The following is a 19362-nucleotide window of genomic DNA, read 5'->3' as shown; positions in this document are numbered from 1 at the left end:
TTGTTTGGATTTTCATTTTTAAAAATAATGACTTTTACAAATTTAACATGTAGCCGAATTTTATTTTATTTTTTTATCAGAAACCGTAGTCAATATGTGCTTTTAATTTAACAGTTGTTATTTCGATTACCAACTAATAAATATAATAAATATACTGATACTTTAAATTATTTTATTTTATTCTTTCTTAATTTAGTAAAAAGTTATAACATTTAAAGTAAAATATGAAACATGCATGCAAGAGACCAAATAAATTTATAATAATTCATCTATATATTAAACGATTTATATGGCGTTTATATTTGTTTTCTAATTTTATTTTTAAATTTTTTTTAAATTAGAATAATTATTTTATTATTATTATTTATAAAAATGACTTATAATAAATTAAAAAAATTATTTATATTTAATTTTATAATTATAATAATTAAATTATAATAACTTTATTAATTTTTATTATCATTAAAAAAATAATAAATATGCACGTGTTGTAAAGACTTATAAAATGGTATTTTAGAAGTAATAGTGATTTAAAAATAGAAACTCAATTATTTTAATATTAAAAAGTTTTAATATAAATAGTTTTTGTTATAAAATAGTTTCATAATTTTAAAACACATTATTCCTCTATAAACCACTTTTTTATAATACTCTGACTTCTTTTTAGGGGTTCTTGTCTGTTTGTCTGATTGAAGAATCGAGCAGTATGATTGATCCTTACAATTCAATTTGAACCAATCAGTTTCTTCATTTGAGTGAGTTGAGTTCCAACATTTTTCTTTGGTCTTTTCTTATATTTGTTGTGCTTAGGCTTCACTCAATTTGCATGTTTCTTTTGAGTCATTAGTTTGAGTCTTTGTTGATCAGTTGTTCTAATGTTGTATCTGATCATATTTTTGTTATTCATAGGAGCAAATATAACTTCTTATGTGTTTGGAGTTGTTTTAAGCTTCCTATAGCGTTTTGGTCATATGGCAGGTAACAGAAGGTAAATGTATTGTTTTAAGTTTTTAAGTATTGTGATAATCTGAGTTGGTATGCCTGAGTTGGATTAAATAGATTAAGCTGTTGAATTTGTGTATTTGAACTTGTTGAAATTATGTTGTGTTGTGGTCTAATTGCTTGATTTTGGTCTGAAATTTTGTTGTTTGCTATGAGAAAATTTTGATGTCGTTGCTTGTTAAATGGTACTTGATTTGGTTGTATGAATTGATGAAATAGAGGTCATCATTAGTTGATATTGTTGTTGAATTGTGTTTTGGTAATAGGTTAGAATGTTGGTTAAAATTGAACTAGAATTGGTGGTTTTCCAGGTGAAATTCTGTGAGGATTGTCTATTGAGTGAGCTTGATGTTAGAAGTATGTGTTTGTGTCATTTAAAACTTGGTTAGATTCTTATTTTGCTGAAATTTGGTCTTTGATATGCTAAGTTATTGTTTGGGGTTGTGGTGGTCAATGGTTTGATCTGATGGACGGAGTCACTGGCCAATTGAGCAAATTGGTATTTAATATAATGTTTAAAAATGTTTTCGAATAAATTTTAGTGTCAAGAATATCAATTGGTCATTTAGATAGGTCTTGAGTGCAATCAAATTAATAATCAAATTTGTTGGTGTTTGGTATGGCACTGAATGACCATGTGTGGCATTGAGCGCTACAAATCCAGAGAGCCTTTAGGTTTTAGGACGCTGAGCGCTGCAAAGTTAGAGAACTCTTGTGTTATGTGGCACTAAGCAACATTTCTTTTTTGCAAGTCTACAACTTTTTCTCTATAATTCGTTGGGTGAAAGGTGGGGCTCACTAGGCGATCATGTTTGTGTGAGCACTGGTGTTGAGCGCCAAACGTGTGTTGAGTTTTCCCACTCTTGAGCCATCACATATTTTTGTGTTTTTCTAATTTTTGCTCAATTTGAATTAAGTCATTTTGGATTCTATGCATGTGTATTATTATATTAGTGATGTTTCATGGGTTGAGATATGAATATGAGTAGGTGTGGTATTTATTCACACATGATATGGTATTCAAGTATGATATGGTAATAATGATGAGTTTGTGATAAGTAATGTGCATAATATGTGTGTTTGACGTAATTCCATGAATCTAATGGAGAGATTCTAAGGTGTTCAGTAGTGTAATGTATTGATGTGGGAGCTCCGGAATGGGAGTTGATCTTGGCATTCCAATAACCATACAACCTCAAGTAGAGAAAGGTGGGTTATGTCATGAGGAGTAGCGAGAAGTTCTAGTCTATGGGTTGTTCCTTAGTCATAGGTGGTTGACAAACTAACTCTGTGTGGTAGCTTGAGTGGACAAGTTGTTCCACCACACAAATGTAGTTCTCCCAAGAGTTTGACATCAATACATGTATCTGAATGGTCAAGTCTAGAATGAATGATTGTATGTCTTAGGATTGATTAATTTATCTATGTTATATGCTTACTCGTATAAAAGTGTTAAATGATTATCTTAGGCGATAAATCCTAATTGAGAGAGGAAAGAAGGAAAGAAGGCATTCGGCAAAGATGATAAGGGGTTAGCCTGAAACAGAGGGAACTTCCCAAGGTGCCCCAATATGCGCGTTATACACCTTTGAACGCGTCTAGGGTAAGAGTGATGGAGGAAGCACTAAGGGCTGACTTGAAGAAGTTGGGGAAGTCATCCACTCCTATGAATGCTGATGGGAGGAAACATTGTCAATACCATCAAAACTCGGGGCATACCACAGCGGACTGTATAACACTTAAAGATAAGGTGGAGGATTTGACACAAGCAGGGCACCTTAAAAAGTATGCACAAGATGAGCAGCGATGAGACCCTCCGAAGAGAACCAGTCACCTACCAAGAAGAGACAGTCAACCCAAGGCCGACGATCGGTGTAGGAAGGATCAGTGTAGCCGAAGCATAAGCGGCGAACGACAATTGAGGGGTCATATCAATACGATCTCGGATGGTTTTGCTGGAGGAGGTTCGACGTCGTCGGCACGAAAGAGGCATTTGAGGGAGCTGAGGAGTATTAATATGACAGATGTCATGAAGAGATCCATGCCGACAATTACATTTTTTGATGAAGATTTTCATGCTCCATATCCAAATCAGGATGACCTGATGGTCATAACATTAGTGATAGCCCGATATAGTGTAGGCAAGGTCCTTATTGACCAAGGAAGTTCGACCAATATTTTATATTGGAAAACTTTTCAACAGATGGATCTATCTGAAGACTTGATTGTGCCTTATAATGAGCAAATTTTAGGATTTGCAGGAGAAAGGGTTGATACGAGGGGTTATGTTGATTTAAGGACTTGCCTCAGAACTGAAAAGAATGCAAAGGAATTGAAAGTCAGGTTCTTGCTAGTTGAGGCTAATACTTCGTATAACGTTTTACTCAGCAGGCCATGCTTGAATTCTATCGGAGCAATTGTTTCAACACCTCACTTGGCGATGATGTACCCGACAGAGGATGATAAGATATGCACGGTTAGAGCTGACCAAAGGGTGGGTCGGGAGTGTTATGCGATAAGGTTAAAGGTGGAACCTTGGACCCCCAAGCGGAGAGTAAGACGATCGAAGGTAGTTATGACTGATTTGGATCCAAGACCAATACAGAGGATTGGATGGAACCACTAGGTGAGGTACGATATTTGATTTAGGAAGAGCGGAAAGGAAAAACACTTCAATTGAAAGGGGTCTTACTAAGAGTCAGGCTTAGGTTATCGGTCGGACTCTGATCAATAACGGGGATCTATTTGCATGGACGGCAGCCGACATGTCAGAAATTCATCCTAGTGTAATGTCGCATAAATTATCTTTGTTCAAGGAAGCGCTTCCAGTAGCGCAGAAGAAAAGGAGGCTGGGAGTGGAGAAGAGGAGAACTGTAGATGAGGAAGTGAAGAAGTTGCTGGAGGCTGACTTTATCCGAGAGGTAAAATACATTACTTGGCTAGCCAATCTAGTGATGGTAAAAAAATCCAATGGCTAGTGGAGGATGTGCACAAACTTTACTGACCTAAATAAGGCATGCCCCAAAAGATGCGTATCCTCTTCCGAATATTGATGGCTTAGTGGATGAAGCTTTAGGATATCAGGTTCTTAGTTTTGTGGATGCATATTCAGGGTACAATCAGATTCTCATGTATCACCCAAATTGCAAAAAGACGACTTTTATCACCGAACGGTTTAACTATTGCTACGAGGTGATGTCGTTCGGTTTGAAGAACGCAGGGGCCACATATCAACGCTTGATGGATAAGGTTTTCCAACAACAGATTGGAAAATGCATGGAAGTGTATGTTGATTATATGGTGGTCAGGAATCGGTCGATGGGGGAGCATGTCAAGAACCTGACATAGGTATTTCGGCAAGTACGTAAATTTGGCATGCGGTTAAACCCAATGAAGTGCACGTTCGGAGTCCTAGTTGGGAAATTCCTAAGCTTTATGTTAATTGTCCAAGGAATCGAGGCCAATCCTGAAAAATGTAAGGCGGAGCTGGAAATGAGAAGTCCGCAGAACCTCAATGAGGTGCAAAGGTTGGTTAAACACCTTACATCTTTGTCTTGATTTATTCCTCGGTTGGCCGAGCGAATAAGGCCAATTATAAGGGCAATGAGGAAGGATGCCCAGGGGTGTTGGAGCGATCAGTGTGAAGCAACTTTCAAGGAGATAAAAGAAGTTCTTGCCAAACCACCTGTCATGGATCGACTAGAGGTCGAGCATGAATTATAGCTATTGAGATTGTTGATAAGGAAAGCACTGGTTTAGCTAACCTTAATCTCACAGTGCTCTAGTCATCACTCTGGTTTTTTATGCTGACAACATATTATTAATAACACATGTATTGTTTTGTGTTACATGTTTTATTCCTCATTATGGATGATATCTTATTGAACATGTTTGTGTTGATCTTAATATATGAATGCAATTATTGAGCTTTTATCTAATACATCATTTATGATTGCATTACATATGTTTTGAAAAGAAAACCACATGCACTTTTATGAACTTATATTGTGTGGCATAACTGCAAGTTTTAAGTCGACTTCTTTATGAAACAAGTCGATTAAAACTCATGACTATGCACAAATTTTCAAAAGCAGTGTTGTGAGTGATTTTGCATTGAAAAGTTTTTCAAACTGAGCTGATGTGCCTAATTCGACTACATGCACAGTGGATCCGACTTAGTTAGTTGTTTGATTTGAAAGTCTGTTATGTTTGTGTACAATAACGACTATATTTCAACTACTGGTCAAAGCTTTTATTGATAGTCAACTGTATTAAATGCAAAATCAATTTGGTTATTGTTGACTGCTACTATTTGACTTAACTGTTATAATTGTCTTATGACAGTCGACTCCATTAGTAGCATAGTCGACTACAGGAGCGTTTGATATATAGAAAATTATAAATAGACGTGACTCAGTTGATCACATACGACTTTGGATATTCTAGCCCTTTCAATTTGATTTACAGATTGTGATCTCTGAGAATTTGCTCCAAGAACTCATCAAGAAGACCATGGTGATCTATCTTTGAGGAGGTTCTTTGAAGGAGATATGTACTGAGCTTGCTGTTTGATCAGATACTACACAACTGGTGTATTCTTGTTGATCAAGACTGCCTTCAACCTATTGGAGATTGTTTTTTCCTGTTGTGATTATAGGGGGTTAACTCGTGGAGTTTGGACACTTTGAGGATTGTTCAAAGCGGGTTAAAGATTGCATAAGAGGGGATATCTTATTGCAGATCTTTGTTGTGTGTACTGCCTATATTTTGGTTAGAGGGTTAGAGAAGTGTTTTATATTTTTGACGTGGAGGTCTCTATAAAAGCCTTGTTGTAAAAACCTTGACCATTATAGTGCATTTGCTTTCGGATTGTGGAAGGACACTAGATGTAGGCATTGAGGCCGAACCAGTATAAAAACCCGCGTTTGAATTCTCTATCCTTACACTTTTACATTCAGTCGACTTATCTGTTTACGTAGTCTACTTTGTATTTTTGCTGCACTTAGAATTTTTAATTCCTTGTGATTCAAGAAACTTTGTAAAGGTTTTTACTTTGCGAAAAAGATTTTAAAAGGACTCTGATTTTGAAACCTCACCAATTCACCCCCATCTTGGTGTTGAAACGAAGCCAACCTTTTTCCAATAGTAGCTTTTCTTGGCGACAATGAATATGACGATCGGTGCGGCATTGGTGTAGGAAACCCCCGAGTTCAGACCGATCTACTTTATTAGTAGAATCCTTAAGGATTCTGAAACAAGGTATCAACAGCTGGAAAAAGTAGCATTAGCTTTGCTAACTGCAACTCATCGCCTAAGGCCCTATTTCTAGGGGCACCAGGTGGTGGTAAGAACTTATCACTGGTGGCAAAAATCCTGCAAAAACTAGACTTGGCTGGGCGGTTGGTAGGATGGTCAGTTGAACTACCCATCGAGGAGAAAAGGGACTCATGTCCTTGGAAGCTTTTTGTAGATGGTTCGGCTAACAAGCAAGGAGGAAGGGCAGAAATTGTTCTTGAAGGACCAAATGGGCTAATAGTCGAACAATTGCTTATCTTTCGATTTAAGATCAACAATAATCAAGCAGAGTATGAACTTCTGATAGCAGGCATGAAACCTGTTCGTGACTTGGGAGCCAAGCGTTTGGAATGTCAGACTGACTTTTAGCTGGGTTAGGACATATGAATGAAAGCTTTTAGGTTAAGGTTGATCAATTGTTACAATATTTTCACAAGGCGGAGTAATTAGAAAGCCAGTTTAAAGTTATGGAGGTGAAGCATATACCTCAAGAGGAGAATGCCCGGGCGGACGTTTTGTCCAAGCTCGCTAGTGGGAAAGAAAGGGGCCAACTATCCTCGGTAGTTAGGCAAATTTGGTGAGACCAACTATTGAGTGTTTGGCCACGTTTGGCGCACCCGAGCAACCTGACTGGAGAAAGGAAATTATCCAGCTGATTAAGGAGCAGGAGGAAGGAAGATCTCTTCGGATACGAGACACGCGGAGAGTCGCCAAATACCTCCTTGTTGGAGAAGAACTATATAGGAGGGGATTCATTGCTCATTTGATGAAGTGCTTATCATTGGACGAAGCAAAGTACATGTTGAGGGAACTGCATGAAGGAGTTTGTGGCAGACATATTGGTGGCCAAGCACTTCGAACCCAAATTTTGAGAGCGAGATTCTTCTAGCCGACGTTGGACAAGGATTGTGTTGTTTTCGCATAAAAATGTTTAAGTTGTCAAAAGTATGGAAATGTATTCAGTAGATCGGCTATAGAGTTGCACAACTTAGTTTCCCTATGGCCCTTCGCCCAGTGGGAAATGGATATTGTAGGGCCTTTTCCGATCGGTAGGGCTCAGAAGAAATTTATGTTAGTGGCGGCAGATTACTTCACAAAGTGGCTTGAAGCTGAACCCCTTTCCACCATCACTGCGGCACAAGTTCAGAGATTTGTATGGAAGCTCATTTTTCGTTTTGGTTTGCCAAGAGTGATAGTCACTGATAATGGAAGGCAGTTCGTAGACAAGATGTTATGAGCTCGGTGGAGCATCCGCAAACGAACGACCAAGCTGAAATAGTCAACAAGGCCATCGTTTAGGAATTAAAGAAGCGACTTGGGGAAGCAAAGGGTGTATGGGTTGATGAACTCTCATAGGTATTGTGGAGCTATCGTTGCACCCCACATGGCATCATGGGAAAATCACCCTTCAACTTGACTTACGAAACGGACGCAATGTTGCCGGTTGAAGTAGGGGAATCGACCGTCAGAAGAAGACTGCAAGATATGGCGCTAAACGAAAAACAATTGCGAGGTGAACTGGATACTCTGCAGGAAAGAAGAGAAATAGCAGTTGTCCGTGTGGAGGCCCAAAAAAGGTTGGTAGCACGAAGATAGAACGCCAAGGTCAGATCGCGACAATTCATAGAAGGCGATCTGGTGTGGCGCAAAGCGGCAAACTCCCAGAAGGACCGAGCACATGGAAAGCTTGCAGCCAATTGAGAGGGGTTGTTCAGAGTTGTGGAAAATCTCAACAATGGAGCCTATCGCTTGGAGCATCCGAATGACAAAGTTTTACCCAATACCTGGAACGCTTCACATCTAAATTTTATTTCAACTAAGTTTTCAATGTAATTTGACATTTCACCTCGAGCGCTATCAGTAAAATTAAGACTCAATTTCTCACTTTGAACACTTTACCCCTAACTTCTAAAAACCCCATAGGACCTCTAAACCTTGAGAAAATTATGAAAACGTTGCTACAAACACAATATGACCCATTAAAATCTAATTTCACTCTTATAAGCTACCCAAACTCAATTCTATACTTTCTAGCCTCCAAATCAGTATACTAACTGCATAACCAAGTCCAAATATACTTTTTAGCACCCTCTAACACCTCAGATTTCTCACCTATTTGCTATTACAAAATCTCACCATGCAAGACTTCAATTTTAACCAAAAACACTTAAGAACTCATCCTAAAGGCACCACTAATCATTAAACACTATACTTTTCTCATTTGACAGCTTAAGAAAGTCCTAAATAGTCTCCTAATACAATCCCAACTGCCAAACCCAGTCCCCACTGCTTACCTTAAAATTTCACTAGTTAAAACCTTCTTTTTCATTAAATATACCTTCAACTTCAACATTGATCCCCTTACTTCTTTCATACCATATTTTCTTCAATCTAACACTACTAATAAGTCCAAAATGATCTCATAACAATACTCAACCAGTTATTTCATCACTTTAACCTCTACCTTTAAAATTTACCCATCTAAACCCCTATTTTTTGACCTTAAAACCTAAGTAAAAGACACTTCTTTAATTTAACCAATTTGTATTCAATTTCCAAACATTAGGACAACTTCATTACATATAATCAATACAGTTTCACTCATCACAAACACACAATTCCAACATGTAACAAAATATGACCAAATCCTCAATTTCATAAAATCCTCATATAACCAAACGTAGCCATTTCTAAAAGTTTAACTCCAATACCTAAAGATACAAATTCTTTAAACAAAATCACAAAGTAAAACAAAGGTTCTAGCTTCCCTTACCTTACAGTAAATTGTCTAATTCAAAGAAACTTTTCGCCGATTGCAAGGAATCTCTAGACGAAACTATGAGACACCATATTGGAAACAGACAGAGTCCTTAGAACTCTAGGTGATTACACATGCAATAGTATTAGATTATTCTAAAACAGATTTGGGAATAAAAGGGGAAAAATGAGTCGAAACTTACTTGCTCTATTCTTGAATTGATCGACTAGATTTGTAGACCTTGACGCCGTGTTTGTATAAACACCTCGTGATCGTCAAACAGATGACTTAAGAACATAAACACTTAGAGAGAAGATAGAAAACTCTAGAAAAATAATTTTTAAAGAGATAATACTTTTTAAAATAATAAAATTCGTTTATAACAAAACTATTTATAATTAAACTATTTAATATTAAAATAATTTAGTCTCACTATATTTAAACCATCATCACTTCTAAAATATCATTTTCTGAAATTCTACACGTTAATTTTTTAATATAAAATATTAAAAATAATAATATACCTATTAAAAATAATATAATAATTAAATATTTTTATACAATTTAAATAGATAATAATAAATAAACTACAAATGAACAAGCTAAGAAAATATACTAAAATATAATAAATAATAATGAAAAAAAATATGCGGTGAAAAGTAACATAATTATAAACTAAAAAATAATAAAATAAACTAGTTTTAGCTTTCTCAGAATTACTGTGGTATGAAAATAAATAAATAAATCATATAAATTGAATTTCCATGTTTGTCTCGAGCACAAGTTCATATCATCTATTCATTGGAGTCAGAGACACAGAGACAGAGCGAGTTTCTGAGACATCCTGTATCATCATCTGAGCAAACTCTGGTTTGTACATTGCACATCTCTCTCAAAATCTCCTTCTGGTGTGGTTCTGTAACGCTAATTTTCTGTTCTTACCTACAATTTTTCGTGTGTTTCACATTTGGATTAGTATCTGTCACCTTCAGAAACAACCCACTTCACAGATTCACCTAACACCCCTCTCTTGATTTTCAACTCTTTTCATTTCTATCAATTCTACTCATTTCTTCTTTCATTTAACTCCTTCTATTCTACATACAATTCTGCTGTTTTCTTCACTCTGTATGTACTCCTGACAAGAGTGTTGGTTCAACTTCATTCTTATTTCATCTATTTATTTGGGAACAGGTGAAAGCACAGTAATATTCCGACCTTGTTCAAAAGTTTATTTTTTTACAAGGATAAATGCATGCACTTAACATCAGCGATCCGATTTCGTATACTCGTACTCTATGTATCCTATTTTAGACGTTGATTCATACAATGGTCTCTCTTTTTATTTCTGGGATCTAATTTTGTTGGAGTTATATATATGGAATTTTTCTCTTTGAATTTGTGGGTGCTTTGTTAAATCAGAAAGAGAGAGAGCATGGTTATTTATTTAATCTGTGAAGCAGAAAGAGTGGAAGATGGAGTTTCAATTTCCTTAACCTGTTTCAATTTGAACCACTTTTGGTTTCTGTTTTTCTTGTATCTGGATATCCTTTCAGAGTTAATTAAGATGGATCAAAAAGGGACGGGAATGTCTTACATGACTTAAAATGATTTTGATCTTCATAGCTGTTGCATTTTCCTCTTCATTTCCTTTTCTTCCAACTCTTACATAATGACACTGTTAAAAGAAGTTGTTTGGATTTATTTCTGGCCTCAGATTGTTTAGGATTAAGTAAAGAAAATAATGCAGAGCAGTTTTGAGATAGTTAGCAAACAACACTCGTTATACCTTCATGTCAAGCCTGTGAAGCTCTAAAGTTGTAGAATTTAATCTTAACCTTTAAGCAGCTTAACGAAAAGTAGAGATTTCTTTTTTTTTTCACCAGTTAGAAAGTTTATGACTGTACCTTTTTGTGGATTGTATGAGTTTTACGCACCTCTAGAGGATCCATGCACTAATTACAAGACTGGTTGGGTCAATTCAGTTGTCTGATCTGTACTGTGTAAAGGATAATTAATCAGGGATGTGATAATGCTTAGTCCTGCAGCAGCGATAAATTCATTTTGTTACCTTTGAAAATTTTCTAGGTCTTGTATGTTTTCTTTTTCTTATTTTACACAAGATATTGGTTAGTTAGGACATCTGCATTGGTCAGTAGAGACATCATGAGGGCACTGGATAGTATTTTTTTTACATTTTAGCCTTGGTTAGAGGGTGGGCAAGAAGAACACCGGAGGAAATTATTAAACAAGGTCAATAATATCCCAAGAAATTTAGTTTTTAACTGAGACTAGTAGGTCTTGTTATTCATGCATCCCACATAAAGCTTTTAATGTTATTGTTATTGATTTTGTAATTACTGCATCTTATAAATATTTTCCAAGTAATAGAGGATATGAAGCAAATTAAAGAATTTATTTTATTATTACTTTCCAACATCTGCATTTTTACATTATTGGTGTCTGAATATGCTTCTCTTATGACATTACCCGTTAGAGAATTAAAAAAAGTGAAAATCCTCATTCTAGTCCTTAAAATTGTAAATTGTCAGTCGCATAAATCCTTGATACTTTGATCCCTGATATTGGGGAAAGTTATTTTCGATTTCGTTCTCTACAGTTGTTTTCCAGCTAAATAGACTAATAATGACATCTATAAAGACATGGACTACGGTTTGATACATGAATTTTCAAACACTAGAGTGAGGGTTTACTCTAATGAAGCTTAGCACTAGTTTTATCCTGAAAAATATCATATATACCATGAACTTCTGTCACATTTTCACTAGAACAGTAGAAATTAATGGGAAAGAGACACCAAGGGGACGTGTTTTTGAAACAAACAATACTGTTCTCAATACTTTCGTAGGGATAAAGTGCATGCCCCAGATTTTATGTGATTTCCAGTATTGTTTAAATGGGCTGTTTTGTCAGGTAAATTTTATTGTAATTTTACTTCACATGTTCAAGTTACTGATCTTATCCTCAGTTTTCATTCATGGAATTTTTATTTTTCAGATGGGAGATGTGGCAAAGGACCTAACTGCTGGGACTATTGGGGGGGTGGCGCAATTAATAGTTGGCCACCCATTTGACACCATCAAGGTCAAGCTCCAAAGCCAGCCTACACCCCTCCCAGGCCAGCTTCCCAGGTACTCTGGTGCAATTGATGCTGTCAAGCAGACAGTGGCAGCTGAAGGTCCAAGGGGTTTATACAAGGGTATGGGTGCCCCACTTGCCACAGTAGCAGCTTTCAATGCTGTTCTGTTTTCAGTTAGGGGGCAAATGGAAGCATTACTGAGGTCGCATCCTGGTGCTACTCTCACAGTAAATCAGCAGGTTGTTTGTGGAGCTGGAGCTGGAATTGCCGTTTCCTTTCTAGCTTGCCCTACTGAATTGATCAAATGCAGGTCAGAGGTTATTGATGATGATTTAATAATGGTCATGGTTTCGTTACATTTCCCGTATATTTTTTCTATCGACTTCTATATCTATTATTTTGACCTCTTTGATAACAATAACTTTTCTTTGAAGCATCTCTTGTTTTAGTGTTCACTTTAGACAAATCCAATCATGTATTTTGTGGTTGACATGAAATCAGATTGTTATGAGAATAAGCTGAGTGAATTGAGCTGCAGACTAGTCTTGGTTAACTTTTCCTGAATTCGTTTTTCATATAATCATTTAAACAGAAGTACTTAGACTAACTGTTTTGTTTCATGGTGAATATCAGATTGCAAGCACAAAGTACATTAGCTGGCACTGGAGCAGCTACCGTGGCAGTGAAATATGGGGGACCCATGGATGTAGCCAGGCAAGTTCTCAGGTCAGAAGGGGGCATAAGAGGTCTGTTCAAGGGCATGGTTCCCACTATGGCTCGTGAAGTACCTGGAAATGCTGCATTGTTTGGTGTATATGAAGCACTAAAGCAATTACTTGCTGGTGGCACTGATACCTCGGGACTGGATAGAGGTTCTCTGTTGCTTGCTGGAGGCTTGGCTGGAGCTGCATACTGGCTCGCAGTTTACCCAACTGATGTTGTCAAGAGTGTGATTCAAATAGATGATTACAAAAACCCGAAGTTCTCTGGTTCAATTGATGCTTTCAGAAGAATTTCAGCTACTGAGGGGTTCAAAGGCCTATATAAGGGTTTTGGACCAGCAATGGCCCGAAGTGTTCCTGCCAATGCAGCTTGCTTCTTGGCATATGAGATGACAAGATCAGCTCTTGGATGATTAATTCATACAGAAACACTGATAGCAGCGGTGCCATTGAATGACCATGTTTCCTTCTCTTTTAAATTCCTAAAACATTTTCATTTCTTGCATTGCAATTGCAATTATGGCCACAAAAGGCTTAACTTGTTATTGATTCAGGGAATCGTTCTTTCATCCGTGGTTATGCAGCAGCACTTTATTTCAGAGTCAAGTGTTTTCCTTTATGCTTAAAATATTTTTATAGATCACAAACGATGTCCTAGAAAAAACATTTCTGCGTGTAGTTCAGAGTTAAGATACAGTTGTGAATCAAATTCTTGCAATTTCAACTGTATCTTAATAGTACAGTGTGAATTTAAGGTTTGTCATCAAATTAGGATGCAAGAATTGGATCAATTGTACCTTAACTTTTTTTGGTGGGCACACTGTATCTTAACTAAACTAACTTAAATTCGTTTTTTTAGATTTCATTATGAACCATAGTCCAAACCTAACAATAAATACAACAAAAATTGTTGTAAGAAAAAAATATGTACTCTTGCAATTAGATTATTCTACCGTTTCCTGTCCTGAGATGTCAATGGACAGAATTTATTCAGAAAGTATAGCATATGATTGTAGAAAGTATGAAGGTATTGAAAGATTCTGTCACTGGTAGATTTCTCTGGCAGTTCCCAATTCAGTTTCAATGGTTGGCCCTACTTTCTTGGATGAAAAAGAATTGGCACTTTCTTCCTGTCCTCTATCAATATTTTCGGAATTGGTATGGCCCAATCCAGTTGACTTAGGAAGGCCCAATCCAATATAAGGAACTAACCCATGAAGACAACCCGATATGCAAGGCCCAATCCAGTTGACTTAGGAGTTGTGACTAACTATCATGTATTCATATCTACACCACGTAATCACTGGTTAGACCCAGTCGTAACGAACTATTATGAATATCAGGAGGGAAAAAACGAAGTGAGAAAAAAATGGTGAGTGGCACGTGACATAACAAACTGGGTCCAAGGAAAAGGTGCGAACGATTAAACGTCGCAGTTGAATGCTGAGTTGATTTTCTCCTCTTGTTTGTTATGTCTTTGTTGAGTGTGATAATATATAACACATCATTCTTATTTTATCGAAACACAGAATACTCCAACTTGCCAAAAATGGATGACCCCAAACTACCCTCTCATCACTCATCCATCTCTCTCATTGCTAGGCTGGATCATTTGGAGTTCATTGTCAGCTTTTCATTCCCCTAATCTTCGTCTTATTTGTCACAATCACATCAATTTTTCTCACATATCATCCTTAGAATCTTACCCTTTCAAATATTTATTAAATTTATCCTTCTGAGCATCGGTTTTTCCTTATACATATGCATTTATGGTTGTCATGACAGATGAAATACTTAGAAAGAAAACAAAGATGTGGCGCCAATGTCCCTGCTGACAAAGCCAAACAACCTTTGGATTTGTCCACCAAAGAGGATTTCTTTAAAGGCACATTGTTGGATCGAGTTACCTCTCTTGAACACAGACTTTTTAAGGTTAAACATTAAATTCAGTCTGGTTTTTCTGCTAGCCATTCTGTCTAATAATTGCATTTGACATTTTTAAGATTAACTTTTATGCACTGTCTCTATGATAAAAAATTATGATAGATATAATTTTTAAAATAATTATCGCAAAAATTAACAAACTTTTTTCTGTATGTTTATCTCAAAAAATTCTTTACATTCTGTTCATGGTCTGTATTTTTTGTATTTTTGTGAGAAATGAAATTTTTATTCTTTTACTGTCCATCAAAATTTACATTTCATACTTTTTCTATCCTAGTACTGGTGCATATTGTTGTTATACCGATGGAGACATTAAATGCATACTAAGTAGATATTTTCATCTAATATCATTTATTTATTATTTAAAGTTAACTTTAGTTATATAAATAGAGAATATATCTTGATTACTGATCTGCATACTTTCTGTGATAATCATAGAAATAGGAAGCCTGGAACTGTGATGACATAAACCACTTGCAAAAAAAAGGTTTATCAGAGAATCGATTTCAAGCACTTCATGAAACAACTAATGCTTAAACCGCCAAATCCCTCATTTACATGTAGCCAGAATATGCCTACGAAAATGACATCCTTCCATAAGCATCCATTACTGAGCAACAATATTTAGCAACATATACCATACAGTCAGACTCACTCCTATGTTCGGGAAAATCATCACTGTTCTTTGCATCACATGAATTTAATTATTTTAAAGTGTAAACATATTATCTACCATGTAAGTTAACCCAATTATGTGTTTCTTTAGCTTTATGTAGATATTGATTCAAGTGGAAACTCTCTACCTTTGTCCCGTGATTCCACACAAACCTCTGGGGAATCTTCTACCAGCCAAGGATCCAAGACAGAAATATGTCACTCGTTTCCAACTTTCAACAATCTCTCAAATAATACTGAGAGAGGATTAATGCCTATCAAGACAACTGAAATATCCCAGGTAAAAAAAAAAACATTACTGAAATAGAACAGTGAATTATTTCTTATATATTATTGATTGTTAAAGAGTCAAATGTTTACATTATAGTTTACAGGTTTACAACTAACCACTGCAAATTTTTTGTTCACTGTCACCATCCAAGGGTCAATTAAACTAAATTTCATATACTTTTTTCTTCTTAATTCTTGTGCTACAATCAGTGCTTGGAGTTTCGGTCCTAGATCATTATACTGTCCTGTAATAGCAAGAATAAAGAATGAACGGTAACCTCTAGATATGAGAAAAAATATATTAACATTATGTCTCTTTCACCCTTAAAAAATTTACCCAAATCCAGTTAGATTAGAATACAAGACATACCTAACATGAAAATTTGTAAGGACCACAAATCATTATGCATCTGTTTGTTAAAAAGTGTGTTCATACAGATAAAAGAAAGAAATCATGCGCGTCACGAATTAATGGAGCTTCTAGTATGTTATATTTTTTTTCTTTTTGGTTGTATTGTATCTAATAAACTAAGCAGTAAAGTCCAAAGAGCCAGCAATTAGGTTATGATGGAAAAAAGTAAATCAATTGCCAGCAATATCATAGGCAGTGTGTACTATATAGCCTTTTTGTTTTATATTATTGTTACCTTGGCACTGGCAACACCATCAGCAACATAGAAGTAATTTACAAGGTGTTTCTGCTGGTAGAGAATCCTATGCTATTATTGGAATGAATCTCAGAATCAATGTTTAACATGTATATTGTTGCAGGAAAAATGTGAGAGTGAGAAGCAACAGACTAAAAACTCGTGTCCTCCTAAGCAACAGGTGCAGGTGGTGAAGAATAGACCTAAGAAGAATGAAAAGAAAGGCCAAGTTGAGAAGAAACAAGTATCTCCTGTTGGTTGGCCACATTTAAAACTACTAGGTTGCTGATCCTCGTAACATTGGTTAGTTTCTTACTTCTTTTACCCTACCATGAACATTAATATAAATTTGTGTCGTTCGGTTTGAATTTTCTGGTACATTACTTCATACTGGTAATAATAAAGTACGAGATTAGATTTGGTAGATATAGTCACAGCATGAGATAAATCTAGGATACTTTTTTATCAGAAATCAAATATTATTTTTTAAAATAAAGAATTAATCTCTTTTAATAGATTTTATTTTCTGATCTGCGCTCAAGAACAAAATGGTTTGGGAGTTGTATCATTGTTAAACAGAAGTATAGTCACAGTCACAGTACAATTGTTTGCACTGGAGTACTTGGGGAAATGAACCATCGCAGTTTTTAAGGACAGAAGGCCATGTGAAATCGTGAACTGTAATAACACTAGCTTTGGTTCCAGCTTCAGACCACCCAATATTTCTAATTATTTTAAGTAGAATTATTGGAAAAAAGATGCCATCGATCTCGTAGTTTGGACGGACCTAGAGTTTTTAAATGCTTATTTCATATAACATACATAACTAAGGATGTGTTTAAGAAATAAGCAACAAATTTCACACGTCATATTTTTCAGACACAGCCAAAACGTTGCACTGATACAAGTAAATTTGAGGAAATTCATTTTTTTAAAGTCTATATATATATATATAATCGCAGTGAGCCGTCAGAGGCAAAGAAGGTTTAATTGAAAAATGATTTGTTAAGGAGTTGGAATCAGATACACCCACTAACGAAAGGTCTAAAGAGAATTTAATGATCATGCCTTAACAATGGCATATACATACTTATAAAAACTAAAAAAAAATGGAATATCTGGCATTGTGCTTATTACTTTTGATGGTATCAATTAAAAAGGAACATGGTGAACAGCAGGGCCTGCTCTTATTTGCCGGCTGGGCGATCTTCTCATGACCACCAAATTTAAAATGCTAAACATTTATTTGTGGTCATTATGATTCGTGAATCTTGCAATAAAAATGAAATGGATATTCTCGCGTTCAAATTTTATTTATTTTCAGAAAATTGCTAATTCGTACAAAACGTTACCACAACCAATGGTTCTTCGTGATTTCTGTCAAATGCCTTTTTATTAAAGCCTGTTTTTTATATCATTAAAATTTATAAGAGATCCATTCAATGATTTGATTTCTGAGAAATATTTTTTGATGGATTGATATTAACAGTTTATAGATTTGTTGAAAGAGAGAAAATTGTGCTGAGCTGGAAAATCCGTGGAATGATGCTGACATCCATTTTAAAGTTTTGGAAGAGGAAGCCACGCCAGCTTCAAACTCTTTTATTATCTTAATTTTTGAGTATGTTTTGAACTAATTAATCTGTCTGGTTCAGATGAGCTCATAATACAGGCACAGCAATGTTTGTAGTGTAATTATCGGTAAGCAAAATAAAATTCTAAAAGCAGAGACTTCAGTTCATAATAATGGAATCAAATGGTGGCTACAAGCAGACAGTTTCTAGTTGTGCAATGACCATCATCTTTAGACTTTAGCTATCTTTTGGATGCCACCAACCAATGAAATTATTTCTATGTCTACAAAGTTTTATTATTTTAACACCATTATTAATACAGACAACAATCATAATCCTGAACTTGTTCAATTCATCCAATAATATATTCCCTTAATCATTTCACCTTTTTATTTTCCCATTAAATATTCTCATCAGATTCTTCTAGAATTGTGCTCTACCACATTAATCTAATTGCTTTCCCATAACCCGGAGTCGGAAAATAACTACATCAACAACACCTCCATTTATTGGTCAACATAATTTCACTTTGATTTTTAATGCATGAAATATTCTAATCCATGATTATAGCTACTACTTAACTTTATCAATCTTTGTATATTAAGCCATCGGCGTCACATCCGATTATTATACTTGAGTGATGTTATACATCACCCTTTTACATACGCAACAGAAATAAGAAGAGAAGACATAAAGATATGTGATGAAGTAGGTGATGATATAATGTATGAGATAAAAGAAAAACAAATAGACGAGAAGACAGGTAGAAATTATTGCATGAATAATACTTAATATCGATATTATTTATAGTGAATTCGAGAGAAGTGGATCCATGGATGTGAACACAAATGGTAGGAGAAGTGGGTAGCTACTGCAACTTGCTGTTGACATAACGCAACACTGTGTGGAGTTGGAAACCCCAAGCATGTTCGCTAGGTCTTGTGGGCCATTTATCTCTTACACATCCCTAGGGACGAAATACAATTAATTATGACCCTATATCAAGCAAGCTATTCGACTAAAATAAAATACTATTATTTCCTATATCTAGCTATTTTATTTGCTGAGTTCCTCACGAATTATTCTGCTATGTATGTCTCAAGCTTCTTTCTTTTCAAGTTAGGGAGATTTCTCTTTCATGAAATCTTGTAGCCACCATTTGAATGAGATGAAGGCATCTTGCATTAGGTAGGGATTAATCCACTCTGTGTGAACTTCATAGGGTGAGATATACATTGATTCAAGATTTGAATATATAATTATGAAATATGATGGTATATATAAAAGAAAATGGAAAAGACTATTAGAATATATATGTTGAAGAAATTATTGATTATTGTTATCAGGGTCTGTATAAGAAGTTTGGAGAATTATA

At 35.5% G+C, this 19362-nt stretch overlaps 2 protein-coding genes across 4 annotated transcripts; both read left to right on the top strand.

Moving 5' to 3' along the window:
• Positions 1–9829: 9829 nt before the first annotated feature.
• Positions 9830–13483, top strand: LOC106776365 (mitochondrial carnitine/acylcarnitine carrier-like protein). Of its 3 annotated transcripts, none has more exons than XM_014663800.2 (3): positions 9830–9925; positions 12074–12465; positions 12789–13483. In XM_014663800.2, the coding sequence occupies exons 2-3, from the start codon at positions 12074–12076 to the stop codon at positions 13288–13290; spliced, it is 894 nt and encodes a 297-aa protein (XP_014519286.1). In that variant the 5' UTR covers positions 9830–9925; the 3' UTR covers positions 13291–13483. The 3 variants fall into 3 exon arrangements, with proteins under 3 accessions (XP_014519286.1, XP_022631444.1, XP_014519285.1); XM_022775723.1 differs by lacking the exon at positions 9830–9925 and adding an exon at positions 10250–10260; XM_014663799.2 differs by lacking the exon at positions 9830–9925 and adding an exon at positions 10348–11989.
• A 784-nt stretch (positions 13484–14267) lies between these two features.
• LOC106776752 lies at positions 14268–19174 on the top strand. The gene is made up of 6 exons (XM_014664221.2): positions 14268–14290; positions 14407–14501; positions 14663–14809; positions 15588–15776; positions 16538–16716; positions 17903–19174. Exons 2-5 carry the CDS (start codon positions 14427–14429, stop codon positions 16700–16702), a joined length of 576 nt encoding a protein of 191 aa, XP_014519707.1. The 5' UTR covers positions 14268–14290; positions 14407–14426; the 3' UTR covers positions 16703–16716; positions 17903–19174.
• The last annotated feature ends 188 nt before the right edge of the window (positions 19175–19362 follow it).

The sequence above is a fragment of the Vigna radiata genome, chromosome 11, assembly GCF_000741045.1.
Source record: "Vigna radiata var. radiata cultivar VC1973A chromosome 11, Vradiata_ver6, whole genome shotgun sequence".
Classification (NCBI taxonomy): Eukaryota; Viridiplantae; Streptophyta; class Magnoliopsida; order Fabales; family Fabaceae; genus Vigna; species Vigna radiata.
This window is presented reverse-complemented; position numbering and strand designations above follow the sequence as displayed.